Source organism: Phodopus roborovskii, unplaced genomic scaffold (assembly GCF_943737965.1).
Source record: "Phodopus roborovskii unplaced genomic scaffold, PHOROB, whole genome shotgun sequence".
Taxonomy (NCBI): Eukaryota; Metazoa; Chordata; class Mammalia; order Rodentia; family Cricetidae; genus Phodopus; species Phodopus roborovskii.
The window spans coordinates 20,762,792-20,779,348 of record NW_026126514.1 but is presented as its reverse complement, the minus strand read 5'-3'; the positions used below and the strand labels follow the sequence as shown (position 1 = coordinate 20,779,348).

Sequence of the window (16,557 nt, the reverse complement as noted above, 5' to 3'; positions counted from 1 at the left end):
GGAAACCACACATACACATTTTTGAGGCATTTGTCCTGAGATGTTAATTAGCAGGAAAGTGGACAGCGATGAAGAATGAAGGGTATCATGCAGGCATGAACATCCCCCTCCAAAACAGTGCTGCTGGCTTCCACCACGGCCATCTGCGCAGGAAGTAGGCATAACCTGCTCTTACATAAAAGGCATACCCTTCCTTCCTGTGGTTACAATGCAAAATGACACCTATTAACAGTGTAGAGACCCAGCCTTCTGAGACCCCAGAACTTCTTACCCCAGCCCTCAGAACTAACAACCTCAACAGAGGAGCATTCCCATTTCCTTCTCTGTTGAGACTATCTCAAACAAGTGTTACTTAACTAAGCTGCTGCCGTTTGACACAGAGCTCTCCACCATGTAAGCTTTAATTTCAAATGAGACCATACCGGGGTTTTGAAATTTTCAAAACTAAAGTCTTCCAGGTTACTTCTAAAAATGAAGACCCAGGTCACCTGTCAGGATCTCGGCTTCAGTCATCAGCCTAGCGCCCAGTCTGTGCTAGCAGCACTGATTTTCACGAAATGCAAGTCACCGCTTAGAACATTACCATACTTCCAACTCTCCCACAGATTTAGACATTAAGCATTTATTGTTAAGTTTGGAATTGGTTCTGTAATTGTGGCTGTTATGAATTTCTAAATATAATTAGTATTTCAGCTTTTCTTCATTCATGCTGGATTAAGATATAAATTAAATACAAATAAGTTACATTTAGTCACCTCACAAGAGGGATAATCAAGAGTCCGCTGGTATTGTAGCTACTGAAATCTGAGACACTTCGCAGTACTTTCCTACTATGCCCTTAGCGTTACAGTGGTTTTAAGGCTGTATATACAAACATGCCTATTTCAACGTTTGGGAAAAAACAAAAAGAACAGAATGTATTATACTAACTGTTGTACATAAAGCTGTGACGTTGTATTTAACGTATTTGAACTGTTTCCTAGTGGGGAATCTGACTGCTAACCGAGTCAATGGCATGTTGATAAATACAGCACTCAACCTAAAGAGACAAAAATACAGACGGGTACACAACAGTGGTCTTTGTAATGTGACAGACTGTGAAACTTACTCTTACATGCTTCATCAGGGGTTTAAGCCTAAATTAAATTAGTTGTTTTATATCTACAATTCCTTAAGCTTTGAAATTTATTTTTAAAGGCCAACAGCTAAATATTATCAACATGCTATTATTTCAAATCACAAATACATCTTAACCTCTTAGATTCTAAAGACGTGGGTCAATTAAAAGTTACAGGCAAACACACATTCAACACACACACATCGATCATAGTGTTAGGATTGCCAAACTTTGACAATTCTTTTAATTAACAGTAGGTAAATTCAAGCCGATGCACATCTTACTGAGAAGTAAGCAGCCTGAAAGAAACTCATTTGAACAACAGGTGAGGACAACACAGACTCTGATCTTTTGATCCATCTGCACCTGGGGTAACACCATCATCCAATTTAAGGAGACTAACACCTTTCCCTAGGAGGAATGGCCCATTTACAATAAAAGTACGGGGTTTTGAAAGCCGGGGTAAGAGGAACTACGCGTACATGATTAAATTTCTTGTTTGTTAAACCAAGCTTTATTGATAAAATGGAATTCAGAATATCTTACTAGGAACAGCAGCAGGCCCAGCCAATCATGATAGGAGGAAAAAAAATATGGCAGTCTCCTACTGTGTAGGAAGCTGCTGCTTACCAGTTAGTAACTGAATGTAAGGGCTCATAAAGAGGTGCAAAGAATCAAGGCATTTTAGCCCAAAATTGATACTCTCGTGAATATACGGTATCACCTGCAATACTCTCGGCTGCAAGGAGAGGGCACCCTAGAGACAGGTAAGAAGGAGTGGCTGCACTGACAAGCCAGTCCCTCGTGAATATACGGTATCACCTGCAATACTCTCGGCTGCAAGGAGAGGGCACCCTAGAGACAGGTAAGAAGGAGTGGCTGCACTGACAAGCCAATCCCTCGCCAGAACACAAAGACAGTTTTCCATAACTCCCTGGATGTTCAGCTTTGTAGATTTTGGGATTCTTCATAATCATGTGTACACGAGCATCTAGCTATGTGGCTGCTGCTTTCCCTATCCCAACCCCAAGTCCAAACACAGCATGACTATATCTGTTGTGTCACACAACAAGCCAAACATTTCCTTTATCATTGATAGTGATTTTAAAGCAGTTCATAATTAAATATGAGCACTTTGTACAAGGACAATTACACTTTACAAAAAACCAAAATCATACAACAAAAATTGCTGGAGTCTGATTTACAACATGAATTACGGTTTGAAATCACGTTTACATAAGTCTCAATTTTACAGTTAAAAAAGAAATCCGTTCTGGGCTAGCTGTCCACCGCTGAAGCTCTCTGGTGTAGTCCCTCACCCATGCCGTACCCCTTCCTTGAAGTCAATGATGGACGTAGACAGGTTCGGCAAGCTTGAGCTGTATTCTCCTTTGGAGGCGAAGGTGAATCCATGGCTAGATGATCGGCTTTACCACATGTCATCAGTTGATGTAGAATCCTTTACGAGGAAAACAGACAAAACAAGGCATTAAACTAAATATTCAAGATGCTGAAATGTACCACTTTCTGGATAATGCAGGAACACAAGGTTTTATAATATACTGACTTCTAGAACTTAGTTGGTTTTAAAATATGTATGTTTCTACATGAAACATTAATATTTAATCTGTTTTGTTTAAAAAAAAAAAGTCCTTTGGTCTAGCCCCACCCACCAAAACTTTCCACAAACAAACAAATCCTTGGTTTGGAAAAATATTTGAATGATTTTACTATGAGGATGAATAAATTTATCATTAATCCAACAAAATTACTAAAAAGCTTTACCTAACTTATTTTAACTGCATTTAGCTTATTGCATTGTGGGAGTAAAGAGGATTAAGAGAGCACAATACAGCACACAGGTACATGAGAGCTGCACACAGTGATGACATCTGCAAGAGTCTGTGTCATTGCAGAAAGGGACCTTTCTAGAGTGTTAGTGTAGGCTTGGCCTCAGGTCTGTGGCAAAGACATCTGCAAGCAAAAAACCACTTCACAATGAGCATTCTGAATTCTGAAGAAAGAGATCCCTAACCTAATTAAAAATGGTGAAGGCAGGTCTTCTCAAGGTGACTGTAGAGGGTTAAAAAGAGACTTTCTTTTGCGAGAGAGAGGCCACCACTCACCACAATTACTCCCCAGTCACTGGGACTCTGCTGTTTGCCGAGACCAGAGCAAGGAGAATTGAAAGCACTTGCTCAGGCTGTGTGTAAGAGAACAGACCCACAGGGCAGGATGTGCATTGACAAGAGGAAAAGGGAAAGCAGAGGGAGGAAAACACTACTCACAGTGTCATCGTTTTTGTAAGGATTCAGTCTATTGTAAACGGCTTCAATTACATTCCGCCTAAATGTTAAAAAACGAAGAAAGTTAACCCTTTATAAAGTAAGCCCAGGCCAAGAACCCCAGCCTGGGATTCATTAAAACTTCAAAAACCATCTGACACTTCAGATACATTCCTGCCAGCACCAAGCCTGTCTTTAAGCTTTAAGTTATCTGTGTCCTAATGCTACAGCAGAGGTACAGTTTTTCTAAAATGAAATCAATGTAACATTCCACTGACCTAGATAACATTAGAGCAAAAGTCACAGCTGATTTATTTAACAAGCCAGCCAGTGGTTGATTTTTAAACTTATTTACTGTGTGCACATATGTATGGAGGTCAGAGGTTCTCTACTTCTGCTTATGGGTTCTGGGGATCAAAGGCAGGCCACCAGGCTTGGGGCCAGAGACTTTTACAAAATTAAAACACCAAAAACCACCTTTCAAGAAACCCAACCTAGGGATTTAGCAGCTCAGCTGGTGAAGTGTCTCCTGCACAAGCACAGATTTTGATTGGGACCCAACACCCACACGGTGGCCTACGTCTGTAAATTCAGCACTGGAGAAGCAGAAACAAGTGCGTCCCTGGAGCTTACTGGGCAGCTAGCTAGTGAGCTCTGGGCATAGGGAGACCCAAACTCAAAGATAAGGTGGAGAGCAACAGAGGGAGACATTATCTGCCTTATGTAATCTCTGGCCTCCAAGCATATGCACTGACACACATACACATGTACACACACACACACACACACACACACACACACACACACACACACAGTTTATGGTCCTACTTCTATTTAAGCTGGCTTAAAAGGCAACAAGTGATCAGCAGTAATACCGATCTAAAGATACAGTAATTAAGAATGGTACCATAGTTTCCAAATAGAAGCAACTTTAACATGGTACAGTAGAATAATCCAGCATACATATGGTCTTTGCTTTTCTTGGTATCCCTTCAAAAAACTTCTACAAAAAACTAAAACACTGAATATTTCCATGACATATAAATACAGGAATTAGTTTTTGAATAACTATTTTATTTTAAAGTCTGGCCATGTGTGGTGGTACAGGCCTATCCCCAGCACTGAACAGTTGAGGCAAGCAATGTTATTGAGTCAGAAGAGCCCGAGCTATGCAAGGAGATCATGTCTCAAAAAAATAAATTAAAAAAAAAAAAAATGGGGGGGGGGGGGGAGAGAGAGAGAGATCTGTTTAATCCTTAACAGCAAAGAGTTTATTCTTCAGTATTCTTCAGCAATTTCTTTCGCAGTCATATGAAAAGTTTTAAAAAATACAAGTTCCAACATGAGCTTTTAGAATTCCTGGTGAAATGATCACAAAGAGTAAAAATACTGACAAGTGCAAACTATGGAAGATTAAAAAAAAATGATCACAATATTCCTTTGTATGTCAAAGCACTGAATTTAATAATAAAAATACTGGAAGCCTGGCAGTGGTGGTGCACATCTTTAGCTCTAGAACTAGGAAGGCAAGGATCTCTGTGAGCTTGAGGCCAGCATGGTCTAAGCCAGAGTGAGTTCCAGGACAGCCAGGGTTACCCAGGGAAATCCTGTCTCAAAAAAACAAACAAGCAAGCAAACAAAACCCCAAACAACAACAAACCACTTGAACTGTACAATGTATATGTTAACTACAGATATAATCTTAATATCTAACACAAATTAGTATGGTTCTGTTAAGCAATAGAAAAGGGAGGAAAGGCAAAGAAAATGTCTATCCTTTCTGTCACCAAACACCAACCAACAATAAACAACCAAATCCTGGAAAATACAGACATGCAGAAAATTGCCCAGACTGAAGACAATCTTTAGAGAGTTAAGTTATACAAGGATCAACAGAAACAAAACCCACCAATATTACATTACTATAGCTACTCAGATATTGTAGTGTCACATTATTTTATTTTAAATAATCTTTCACTGTATTATCTCATTTATTCTTGGAGGAAATCAATGTTACCAAGCTTCAACTAGGGACAACCCCTAGTACAATTATAAATAGTGACAAATACTGATCCCACATTTTCTAACAGTGAAAACATGACATGGACATTAGGAGTAAATGCAGAGTTACATATATAGATGAAGGCCAAGAGACTGCAGAACATACTCACTTGCTTGCCAATTCACCCCCTGGTGGGAGGCTGGGGATGTTCTCACTCGCTAACGTGCGCATCACGTGGACTAAGTCAGGAACGCCTTCCCCCTGCTTCTTTATGATTTCTGGGAATCAGAAGTACTTTTTTTGTAAGTGTTATCAAAACTTAACTTTCAAAACACTGAAACAAAGGTATCTTAAGTTATTACAGACAATATTTACTTTTATTACACCTGAGATTTTCTAAAAATCACTGATCTTCAAAATTTTTAAGCTCAAGAGATGCAGAAAAAGACACAAAATATCAACTTCAATGAACGAAAACAAGATAAAAATGTGAAAAGAAAGAAATTCATGTTAACTTTATGTGTTACACAATCAAGGTGTACTGAAATGATTCCTTTAAGATGTTGACTAGTTACTGTTGAGATCAACTCCTGTCCTTACACTGGATACAGGTTTTCTGGACTTTACCCTGTAAAATACATCACACATATAAAAATAAATAAATAAAAAACTCAAGACTTAAAAAAGAACCTTTAATTATAAGGCAATTTGTTGAAGATATAATAGTTCTTATCATTTTAACCTATATTTGTATAGTGGCAACGGGGCTTAAGTAGCATAAATTAATTAATTATATACTTGAGCATCACTGCATTATCAATTTCCCCTCTAAGCTATCTTTAAATGATATATAGATACACACAGCCCCCTTTCATTTGTTATTTAAGCAAGCTTTAAATGAAAAGGTCTAAATTTCATGACAAAAAAATTAAGAGCAAAAAGACTTAGTAACTGTACAGCTGCATTTAAAATGATTAGTTTTACGTCAGGTTCCCCTAAGGGCAGAGAGGGGGTCAGCAGCAGTTGTTCTTATCAGAAACCATCCAGGCTGTGAACAAAGACCCTTATCCCAACTCTAAACTAAGTACAAGATGTCATTTGGAGACACGGCATATTTACGCAGTGCAAATTCCAGCCCAAGGCACTTGCAACATTTTGTTTCTTAATATTTAAAAGAAATGGTTTTATTTGCCACCAGAGCAAGAAATTATCATTCTAGTTCTCCATCTGTAAACCCTTCAGAAAATGATCACATAAAAACGTAATTTTCCATTGAGCCTCAAAATGTTACTCCATCATTAAAGGTACACATTAAGACAGACATCGCTTCCCATAAAATCTCTTTAAATGCTTCAAAAGTATCCTTCTAAAATTAAGGCCAAACTTTCCATCTATTACATTATGCCTTCTTCTTTAAAAAAAAAAATTAACAAAATAAAGTAGTCTTAAATCTGAACAAAAAGCAAGGATCTCAGATTTGATTTGCCAAGTTCCTTTATTGTATAATCTTTAACATTTTGGCATATTGATTTTCTACATGGTTCTAGTGCTGAAAATCTACTATACAAAAATAAAGGGATTTGATGCTTACCTATGCTACATAAGTTCACAATCTAAAAGCGTAACACAACACAGTGTCTACTAAGGCAATACAATCATCTGGTTAGAGTTCTGGATACAGGAGAAATGAACACTGATGATAAATTCAACCAATGATGGTTTCGGTCCTAATAAAAAAAAAACGCCCACTGTATTTGATGTACTTTACATCTTCATTAAGATATAAGTTATGATATCTTAATTGTGAAGAATACAGGAAAGTAAATTCTTTTCAGAATAATAAAAGCTTTAGACACAATTAGATCTCTTAGTAGATGTGGGACAATCATTTAAACCGAACAATTATACTATCTGTCCCTGCTTCCTTCAGCTTCTAGAAAAGCCCTGAATTTAATTTTTTTTTTTTTTTTTTTTTTAGTTCTTTTAGCCGGGTGTTGGTGGCATAAGTCTTTAATCCCAGCTCCCAGCACTCATGAGGCAGAGGAAGGTGGATCTCTGTGATTTCGAGCCCAGCCTGGTCTACAGAGTGAGTTCCAGGACAGCCAAGGCTACACACAGAGAAACCCTGTCTCAAAAAACAAAACAATGAATAGAAATGTCAAGAATCCTGTTTCATAAACACAGACACAAACACACTCTGATCCTTCCCGTCTTCCTTAAGGAATTCTCAGTTCCTTCCAGGAGCAGCCATGGGAAGGTCACTCACAGGTGAGTATCATCTTAAATTGCCTAAGGACCATAATAAGAGCAACTAGCAGCCATCTTTTCATGGCCTCCTCTCCCCTCAGGAAAGGTGAGCACACAGGGAGAAGGGAAGGGTTGAAGAGCTTTGTCCTTTCACTGTTGTAGACACAGAAGCTAAAAATGTTGAAAGCAAATAAAATGAGGCTTAGTAGGTCACAGCAATTTAGTCAAAGCACATATTTAAAGAAAGAAAAAGGTATTTGGTGCCTGTTTTAGAAACTGTGTACTTCTTCACTTAAGACATACATATTTACAATGCAAACATACATCCCTTCTATGCCTTTAAATAGCAGCAGCTTTAGCTAACATGATTTTCTCTCTAGTTGCATCTCATCAGATCTAAAAATACCACACTTAATTTATGACATATTACCTCTAATTGCATGGTATAACATTGAACATAGCAAAAATATGACTACTAGTGTAAACTCTGTACAGGTGGCAACTGTCACTTGATCATATGAAATATAAAACTATAAAATTATATGTAGTGAATATTTGATAATTCCACCAAAAACTTAAGGGACACTGAAGTGAAAAATAACAATTCATTTCAAAATTGGACCCCATTCCACAGTTAAAATACTAAGGTACTTACTATTTCTTTATATCAGTAAAATGTATGCCCAGGTTAAAGTGCCAAAACATCAACATTAACTTACCCCATATATAGTTTGTTTGTTTGTTTCATATTTTTCTACTAATCAGTAATTTAGAACAATCACTCTGTAACATTCTAAGTACTTTTAACGTTACTGTTTTATCTACAAATAACATATTGAAATAACTTAAAATGTGATAAATTACAAGACCCTTGAAAATGGGGAGGAAAATGCATTAACTAGTACACTCAATGAATGAAATACTAAACAATACAAACAGACATTACCATCAGGGGAGGGAGGGTAATAACAAAACCTCAAGTCTCTAGATACACCAACAACCAAAAACCAAGCATGAGTCTAATAGTCAGATTACAAATGATACCAAGCAATAAAAAGGGAGAAAATAAAATTAAGATGCACACTAATTTTAATAATGAAGACACAATGGGATGCAATAGTGTGTTAGCTCAATTATGATGCATGTCAATTATGATTCAGGAGACCAAAATGCACTTTTACACTGAATTGTTTCTGTTTACAGGGTCTGCACACAGTGACAGTGAACGGTAGTATCTTCAAAGACAATACTTATGCTTTACACTTAGCTTCAGAGCCCGTGTAAGGGCTGCAGTGTGGCTCAAGCCAAACACTTACCTATTGTGCAACAGACCTTAGATTTGTTCCCCAGTTCCACAACCAACCTACCCATTCCACCAACAAGATTAATTTCTTCCAATATTCAAAAGCATCACATTTTTTTTGAGGTGCAAACACCCTCCATTTGTTCTACAATAACCTGCAGAAATCTCAGCCCCACACTCCTACAGTTCCAGACAACTTTCTTCCTCCCATTTGAGAGTAAATTCCCGCCAAGTCTGTGTTGTAAAGTGAAAGCGCTTATGGCTTAGGAGGGAGCTGAAAACTAAATTGTAAAAGCTGTGAGATGAGCTGGGCAGCTGTGGCCCACACCTTTAATCCCAGCACTCAGGAGGCAGAGGCAGGAGGATCTCTTGAGGCCAGCCTGGTCTACAGAGCAAGTTCCAGGACAGCCTGGGCTACACAGAGAAACTCTGTCTCAAAAAGAGAAAAACAAAAAAGCTGTGGAATGTGACAGTTGTTATTAACCATTTGACCTTCAAGTTATCAAAAACAAGAAAGGAAACAAAACAAAAAACCACACAAAACCACCCACCCCAAAACAACCAAACACAGGTAAATAAACAAAATGTTCCAGAGATTTTAAGTTAATGCACATAACTTTTCACAGAAGATAACATACTCAAAATGCAGGACAAACTGGGGTTTCCTGACATAAAGTTACTCATGCCCTTGAGTTCAGCAAGGATTGTAGGGCCACACTGTAATCATTCAAAACACAAGTTTCCTAACCACAGGCATAAGGCCATACTGGTTATTTCTAACCTGACATGGTGCCTGGGGCACACATCTAAATGCTTACCACAAAATGTCCTTTCAATTTCTACACGGTAAATACTCGATATTAAAAGTATGTAAAGAACTAAACTCTAAAATATTAGACTCTGTGTGGAAGGTTTTGGTTTTTAAATAAAGCTACTTATTTTTGTTAAATGATCCACCTTCTACTCTGCATTCCAGGTACTTGTCCAGCTCTGCCTCCTTCTTCACAGCTTCCGCTGAGACTTTCGGTGCATTGGGAAAACAGATCAAAATCACACTCATGTTGTCTCGACTTCCCTGTGGACAAAAAGGTCAAAAATTTTTTTTTGTGGTTTTCCTTCTATTTTTTTAAAAACCTTGAGAGTCTTTATAACTATACCAATTATACCTACATTATTTCTTATAAAAATGTTATTTTTAAGAAAAAAAAGTAGACAGGTATATGGGGGGGGGCAGTTGCCGACACATAATAATTATTATAAGCAGCATTCCAGAAGAAAAAAAATCATTACAGATTATGTGATTCTCTGTGAGAACTACTGGTAAAGAGCCTATAAAACAAAACTTTTCCTAAATATTTTCTTGTGGCCACTTTCCTAGAAGTCACCAGACATTAATATCACACAGCTACACATGCCATAATATGACACAGTGTGTCAGTGCTAATCTTTACTGTCCATTTCAAATTTATACTTCAGTTACAACACATTGTGGGGTTAATTCATTTGTTTCTGAAGTAGAAATATGCACTCAGAAGGAAAACTAGATGAAGTTTATACTTTTATATTATGTATTATGTAACCGATATAATAAACATTGATTTAACTTAGGAAGCAAATTCAAATTATTCAAATTGCTGTAAGTAGAACACTTGAATTGACAGCCTTCCTACACTTTTTTACTTTTAGTATTTAATTCAGCTATATGGGAAAAATGATCTTAAACAGTAAATAATTCATCAAACAGCTTAATATCAAAGACTCTTATGAGAAAAATTATAAAATGTGGCAAATGCTAAGTTACTGAATCATTTCAAAACAGAACACAGGAAAATAAAGTATAATTTGAATAATTTATTAAAATCCGAATCTTACGATTCACCAAGGTTTTATTTAGCCAATAGTGCCTAGTTCTCCAGTAGTAAGTAAGTATGTATGTATGTATGTATGTATGTATGTATGAATGAATGCATGTATATAGATAGTGGCCCTAGCAATGAGGCTGACTACATGTGCACTAAATGGAACAATTGAGCACAGGCAATGTTGTTCCATTCTCCCATATTCAGAAACTCACAGCAACTACCGGACTCTGTTGCTCTGTAACATATACATGCTGAACGTCACACAGACTTCACGTCTAATAGAATTAAGATTTTACATTGAGCTGAATACGTGGATACATAAATGTTTGTTTTCAAATAGTAAGTCAACAAGCATTACTGACAAAATGGAACAGTATGGCACAGACAACACCCATGCTAACTAAGCCAAGGACCCAGATTTCCTAGCCTGCATGCTGTGACTACAGTTGTGTATTGTAGAAGTGGGTTCTGAGTTCTCCAGGAAAGCTAGCAGCATGTATCAAACATATATTATCTATCAGATTAGAGCAAGCACACGTGTGTGTGCACACATACACTCTCTCACCCCCCCACATGCTCACTAATGTAAACCCTTAATAGTCTCATAAGTTAGGTATCATCTATATTTTATAATAGTCAGAGGTTGATCCCAGGTCTGTTTGAATCTTAAGTCCACAGAACCGTCTCTGGCTTCAGCTTCCTTATCTGTAAAATAAAGAGCTCAGCTAGCTTATTTATCTATGTACACAATCCCATTTGATCCTCCCCACAGCCCTACTAGACAGGGTCCTCTCTGTTCTTTTATGTAACAATGAAATTAAAGCTTACCTCTAGCCACAGGGTCTCACACCAAGCCTTCTGACTCCACATCCAAAGCTTTTGTATTGCACCATACCCAACACTCACTGAACCCTGTTGTACTGATGCTACAGACTCACAGAACTAGTGTTCCAAGCATTTCCAGAGCTTACAGATAAATACAAGGCTTGAAACCTTTCCACCTTCTTTCTCATGTACTCCATAGAACCTTTTTATCTCTGATACTCTTCTATTGTACTAAGCTTACACACTCATGGTTAAAGACCAAGCATTGAGATACAGCTCATACTAACTTCTAAAGTGTCCCTCTATTTTCACAGTTAGTAACTGTATCCTGTAATTGTGTCAAAAACCTATTTTTGATATCTGCAGACTCCACAAAGAACAGTAATTCATGGCATAAAGAATCGAAAAAGAAAATGTCTAGCTACCTTATACAAACAGGTGTCGACTACTTCATTGCAAACTTTCTCAAGGTCGTCAGTGACTTCGAGTCTGGATCTCACAAAGTCACAGAGCTCTTCGTTTCCCATGACATCCCAGATACCATCACATGCAAGAATAATGAACTGATCATCCTCTTCAGACCTTTCAATATCGTGGACTTCCGGCTCTGGCGAGACAAGCTGCTCTGTGGGACCTTTTCCATGGACACATTTGTAATCGAAATCCCCAAGGGCCCTTGACACAGCCAGAGAGCCATTGACACGCTGAATCATCACAGAGCCCCCTGCATTCTGGATCCGCTCTTTTTCCAGCGGGTTACTTGGTTTGTGGTCTTGTGTGAAGAAGTGAACTTTCCTGTTTCGACAAAGCAAACCTCTGGAGTCTCCACAGTTAATGAAGTAAGTATGTTGGGGAGAAATTAAGACCCCCACAGCTGTTGACCCACTTCTATCTGCACCGTGTTTCTTCTCTGACATAACTCTCATGTGTTCATCGATCTCAAGAAAACCTGTTCTGATCCCATTCTTTACATTTTCCACAGAAGGTGCTCCTGCAGAGCCTTTAAAATCCTGGTTATTGGTGATGTGATCTAACAAATGCTCACAGCAGTATTTGGCAACCTGAGAACCAGCATGCCCATCATATACAGCAAAGAATGACCATGTCTCAAGTCCACTTGGCAAACCGATCACAGCTGTATGTGCATCCTCCATTTCAACTCGCCAACCTTGCATGCTGCTTAGGCCATATCGCAACCCATTCCCCTGCCCCTGGGCATTATGCTTTTCCATCTTTGGCTTGTCTAAAAATGCTCCCATTATGACTTGATCCTCTAGGTCTGCAAAGGAAGAGAAATAAGAAAGTCAGTACCTGTCTTTGAACAAAGCACACATTCAACAGTCTTTTTGAAACACCTATGAGATGCAAGAAAATTGTAGAAACTCATATGCTATAGCCATAAGCACTGTTCTGCTGACTTGGAATGCAGACATTAACAGGAAAGGGAAAGGCTGACCACGTACAGTTCAACTAGACAAGCAGCAAGGGGAACTAAGTCATCAGGAAAAGAAGAGCTTGTTTGCCTCTCTGTGATACCAAGGAAGCCCAACAGTGACCACTAATTAACTTACACGAACTAGGCAAGATTTCAGGGTGCACTCCTCATATCTTGTCAATTTAAAAAAATTCATTCACAGGACATACAAGTATCTACTACTTCAGGAACCTTAGCTGAGTATTCAGGAATGTTGAGTTTGGTTCCAAGCTATTTAGCTTTGTTTCTACAACTAGAAACCTCTGTAAAAACAAAGATTACTCATACTATTCCACATTTTCAGTGCCTTGTGCAGGTCATGCTATCCTTAGCTGGAATCACCTGTCTCACAAAGGCAGACACAGTGGGTCAAGACTTAGGCTAGCTCACAAGCTAAAGAAAATCTTAAAGTAGAAGAGACTACTGACTAGAGAAAGGAGGGGGAAGGTGAAGTTCTGGTACTAGGGGACTAAAGATACCAGGAATGATATTTCAGAGAGAAAGGGTATAGAAAACTCCTTAGGAGGAAATGCAGAATATTGTTTTGCAGCAATTCCCACACACCTCTCTTTTTCTTTTGCTGATCAACTGATGCACAAGGAGAGAAAAGTCAACAAAACCCCTCCTTCACACAGACTTTCACCAAGCCCAGTGGCACATGTGTACACACAGACCTGAAAAACTCAAAAGATTAAAAATTCCTACGTGATTATAAGGAATACCAAAGTTGCAAATCAAAGGGAAAAAAAATCATGAAATACATAATGTGTAAAAGATGAGGCAAAGCAAGATATGGCAGCTCATGTCTATAACCCTAACCGAGGCAGGCAGCTGGATCTCTGTGAGAAGAGTTCCAGGACAACCCTGACTACATAACAGAGACTCTGTCTCATTCTCCAAAGAAGGGGGGGGGGGCAGGGGAGACACCAACAGATCTGAGCCAAAGAGAAAAGTCAGCTCAGAATGTGATTACACTAGACATAACCACTTGAAGGTGGCAGGGGTGAGGAGGGGAGTGAAATTCAAGTTGAAGTTTATTTCAGATAAACCAACAAGAAAGATCAGGAACCACAGAGTCCTCTAAGACTTCTTCAATATCAAGCACTAAGAACTTACTTTATGTAGTTAGACCTGCTAGGTTTAAACTGGCTCTCCTTCTTTCTAACGGGGGAGGCAATTAAAAAATGTCACTTCTCACCCGCCTAACAATGTCAGAAGTTGGGAAGAGTGAGGAAAAGAGAAAACTCTCAGTTATCCTACGAAGACCAAAGCTGAAGATGCAATGCATGTAAACACTGGTCCTAATGACCATTCCAGAGCAGCGTTATCAGTGGCAGGCAATGCCCAGGCAAAGGGGCCACCTTTGTGCTTGTGACTGACCTGTGTCTTAAAAAGTTGGTGTAAGGCAACAAAGGTAAGGTATATACTATTCCTCCAAGTTTCTGTCTCAGATGTTCACTTGTATTAACAAGCTCAAGTACACCATGACTCTAACTGTAGCCAGTTAGACAACTTGAAATAAGCCAGTCATCTTAAAGAAACTGTCCCATCTGCTGAAGAAAATGTGTACAGTGGCCATTACTAGGAGGTATAAATGACAAACACTGCTTATTAGAAGACAAAAACTTGCTTATTAAAAGGTACAATAGATAGTATTTAACAACAGATATTCAATTCTATCACACATTTTCCCCAACAAAAGGCAGTATCTTGAGTAATGCAGAAATTATATACATACACAGTTACAGCATATAAAATGAGGGCAGCAGCCAGCTTAAGGGCAGTGACTGCAAACTCCATGAGCACAGGGACTTTATCCACTGGTGTACCCTCAGCACTCAGACTTAACAGCAGAAACTCAATACTATATGTCATATCGTATCGTATCATTGGTTTTTCTCTGTGAAGGAAAACAGACAGTATGGCTTCAGGAAGAAGTCCAACATGGGAGTTTGGCTGTATTAAAAAGACAAGGGGAACTTGAGGAACAATGTTTCCTCTAGCTATAGTGTATTCGACTCTTCCAACGGTTACCTCTACTGAGAAGACCAACAGAAGCCAAACCAAGGCATGTTTTAAAACCACATGATACGCTTTTAAAAACTAACCTATAGCCCACATCCTCACCTCTCAACAACTGGAGAAGGTATTAGTGAATAATTACTGGCTCACAAGTAACAACTCACACTGACTGGGTGCATGTATAAAAGGGGTATCAGGTAAGCACTATTCAGAAATTTTATGAATGGATTAATGTCTTTAATCATTATGCCAATATTGGCATTATCGTATCCCCACCTTAACAAAGAAGAAACAGAGCCATTGAGTTACCCACTAAAGGCCAACAGCAAGCTGCCTCATCTAGACGTGACCTGCTTTAGCTAGGCTGACTAGCCAGCTGCGTATATGAGTTATGATTAATACACCTGATGCCTATCTAGCTTCCCTCAATTTCCCCACTGTGCAATGAACTTCTGAATAATACTGCAGATCGGTCACAGACAGCCTGGTAAGAATGGTGGCGGCGCTGAGCAAAAGGGCACTATTTAATCACTATTATATTCCTCAAACAACATACTAGATTTTTCACTTTGTGTAACAGAGACCTTGCTCTCCCCTTTAGAAATAAATCCAGGACTTATTTACCAGATACACATATGAAATTACAAAATAAATTAAACCTCAAAACTAAAATAGGCAATTTCAGAAATTTCACCTATTTAGTCTGAATAATTTATAAAAACCTAGTGAAGTAGTCAACTACAAGCTACATAAAAAAATGATGCTGATTATGTAACTATAATGTTAGAAAGTCTTTACTAATATAAGTACTGTTTAGATAGACCTCTTGCTTATGTGGATGACTAATCAGTATTTTATTTAGTTTAATTATTAGATGAACAGAAGTGTGCGTGTGAGCGTGTGTGTTTGGTTATGAAAGTTTCACTTAGTTTTCTGAGTCTTAGTTTTCTGAGTCTTATACCAACTAGAGTACATACTGGACCTCATCACAAGTATTAACAGCTGATCTCAATTTCAAAACAAAGTGCTGTGGTATACATTTTGAGTCCTTTAAAATGAAAGGAACCTCTAAGTTGAAAATCCATTCATTAAAGGTCAACCACTGCCTGCTTTTTCCTGTAATGCTAGGAACCCAGCCCAGTTGTATGATACAGTCTATAGCAAACTACATCCCTAATCCCTCAGCAGTTTATGCCTTTCACTATGCAATGCAAAGCTAATATAATCTACTAGTTATGAGGTTTAATCCACTAAGAATCACACTGAATAGTAATTTTAACAAGCTTTATCATATAGTTTACTGTTGACCTCTGAACTGTAACAGCAAACATGGAAACAACTTGACTGCTATTTGTTTATCCTGATCCTTATTTAACCGCAATATCTGGTGTCAGAAGCGGGATTAGGATTTTCACGGGAC

General features: G+C 38.3%; 1 protein-coding gene across 1 annotated transcript in view; it reads right to left on the bottom strand.

Moving 5' to 3' along the window:
* Positions 1-1,608: 1,608 nt before the first annotated feature.
* Positions 1,609-16,557, bottom strand: part of Ppm1a (protein phosphatase, Mg2+/Mn2+ dependent 1A) — a 35,391-nt gene continuing 20,442 nt past the window's right edge. Inside the window, exons 2-6 of the mRNA XM_051195983.1 lie at positions 12,067-12,920; positions 9,912-10,029; positions 5,574-5,682; positions 3,406-3,463; positions 1,609-2,576 (exon numbers count right to left, since the gene is read on the bottom strand). Of these exons, the coding sequence (XP_051051940.1) occupies positions 2,547-2,576; positions 3,406-3,463; positions 5,574-5,682; positions 9,912-10,029; positions 12,067-12,900 (1,149 nt within the window). The 5' untranslated portion in view covers positions 12,901-12,920 and the 3' untranslated portion in view covers positions 1,609-2,546. The remainder of the gene's footprint in view (positions 2,577-3,405; positions 3,464-5,573; positions 5,683-9,911; positions 10,030-12,066; positions 12,921-16,557) is intronic.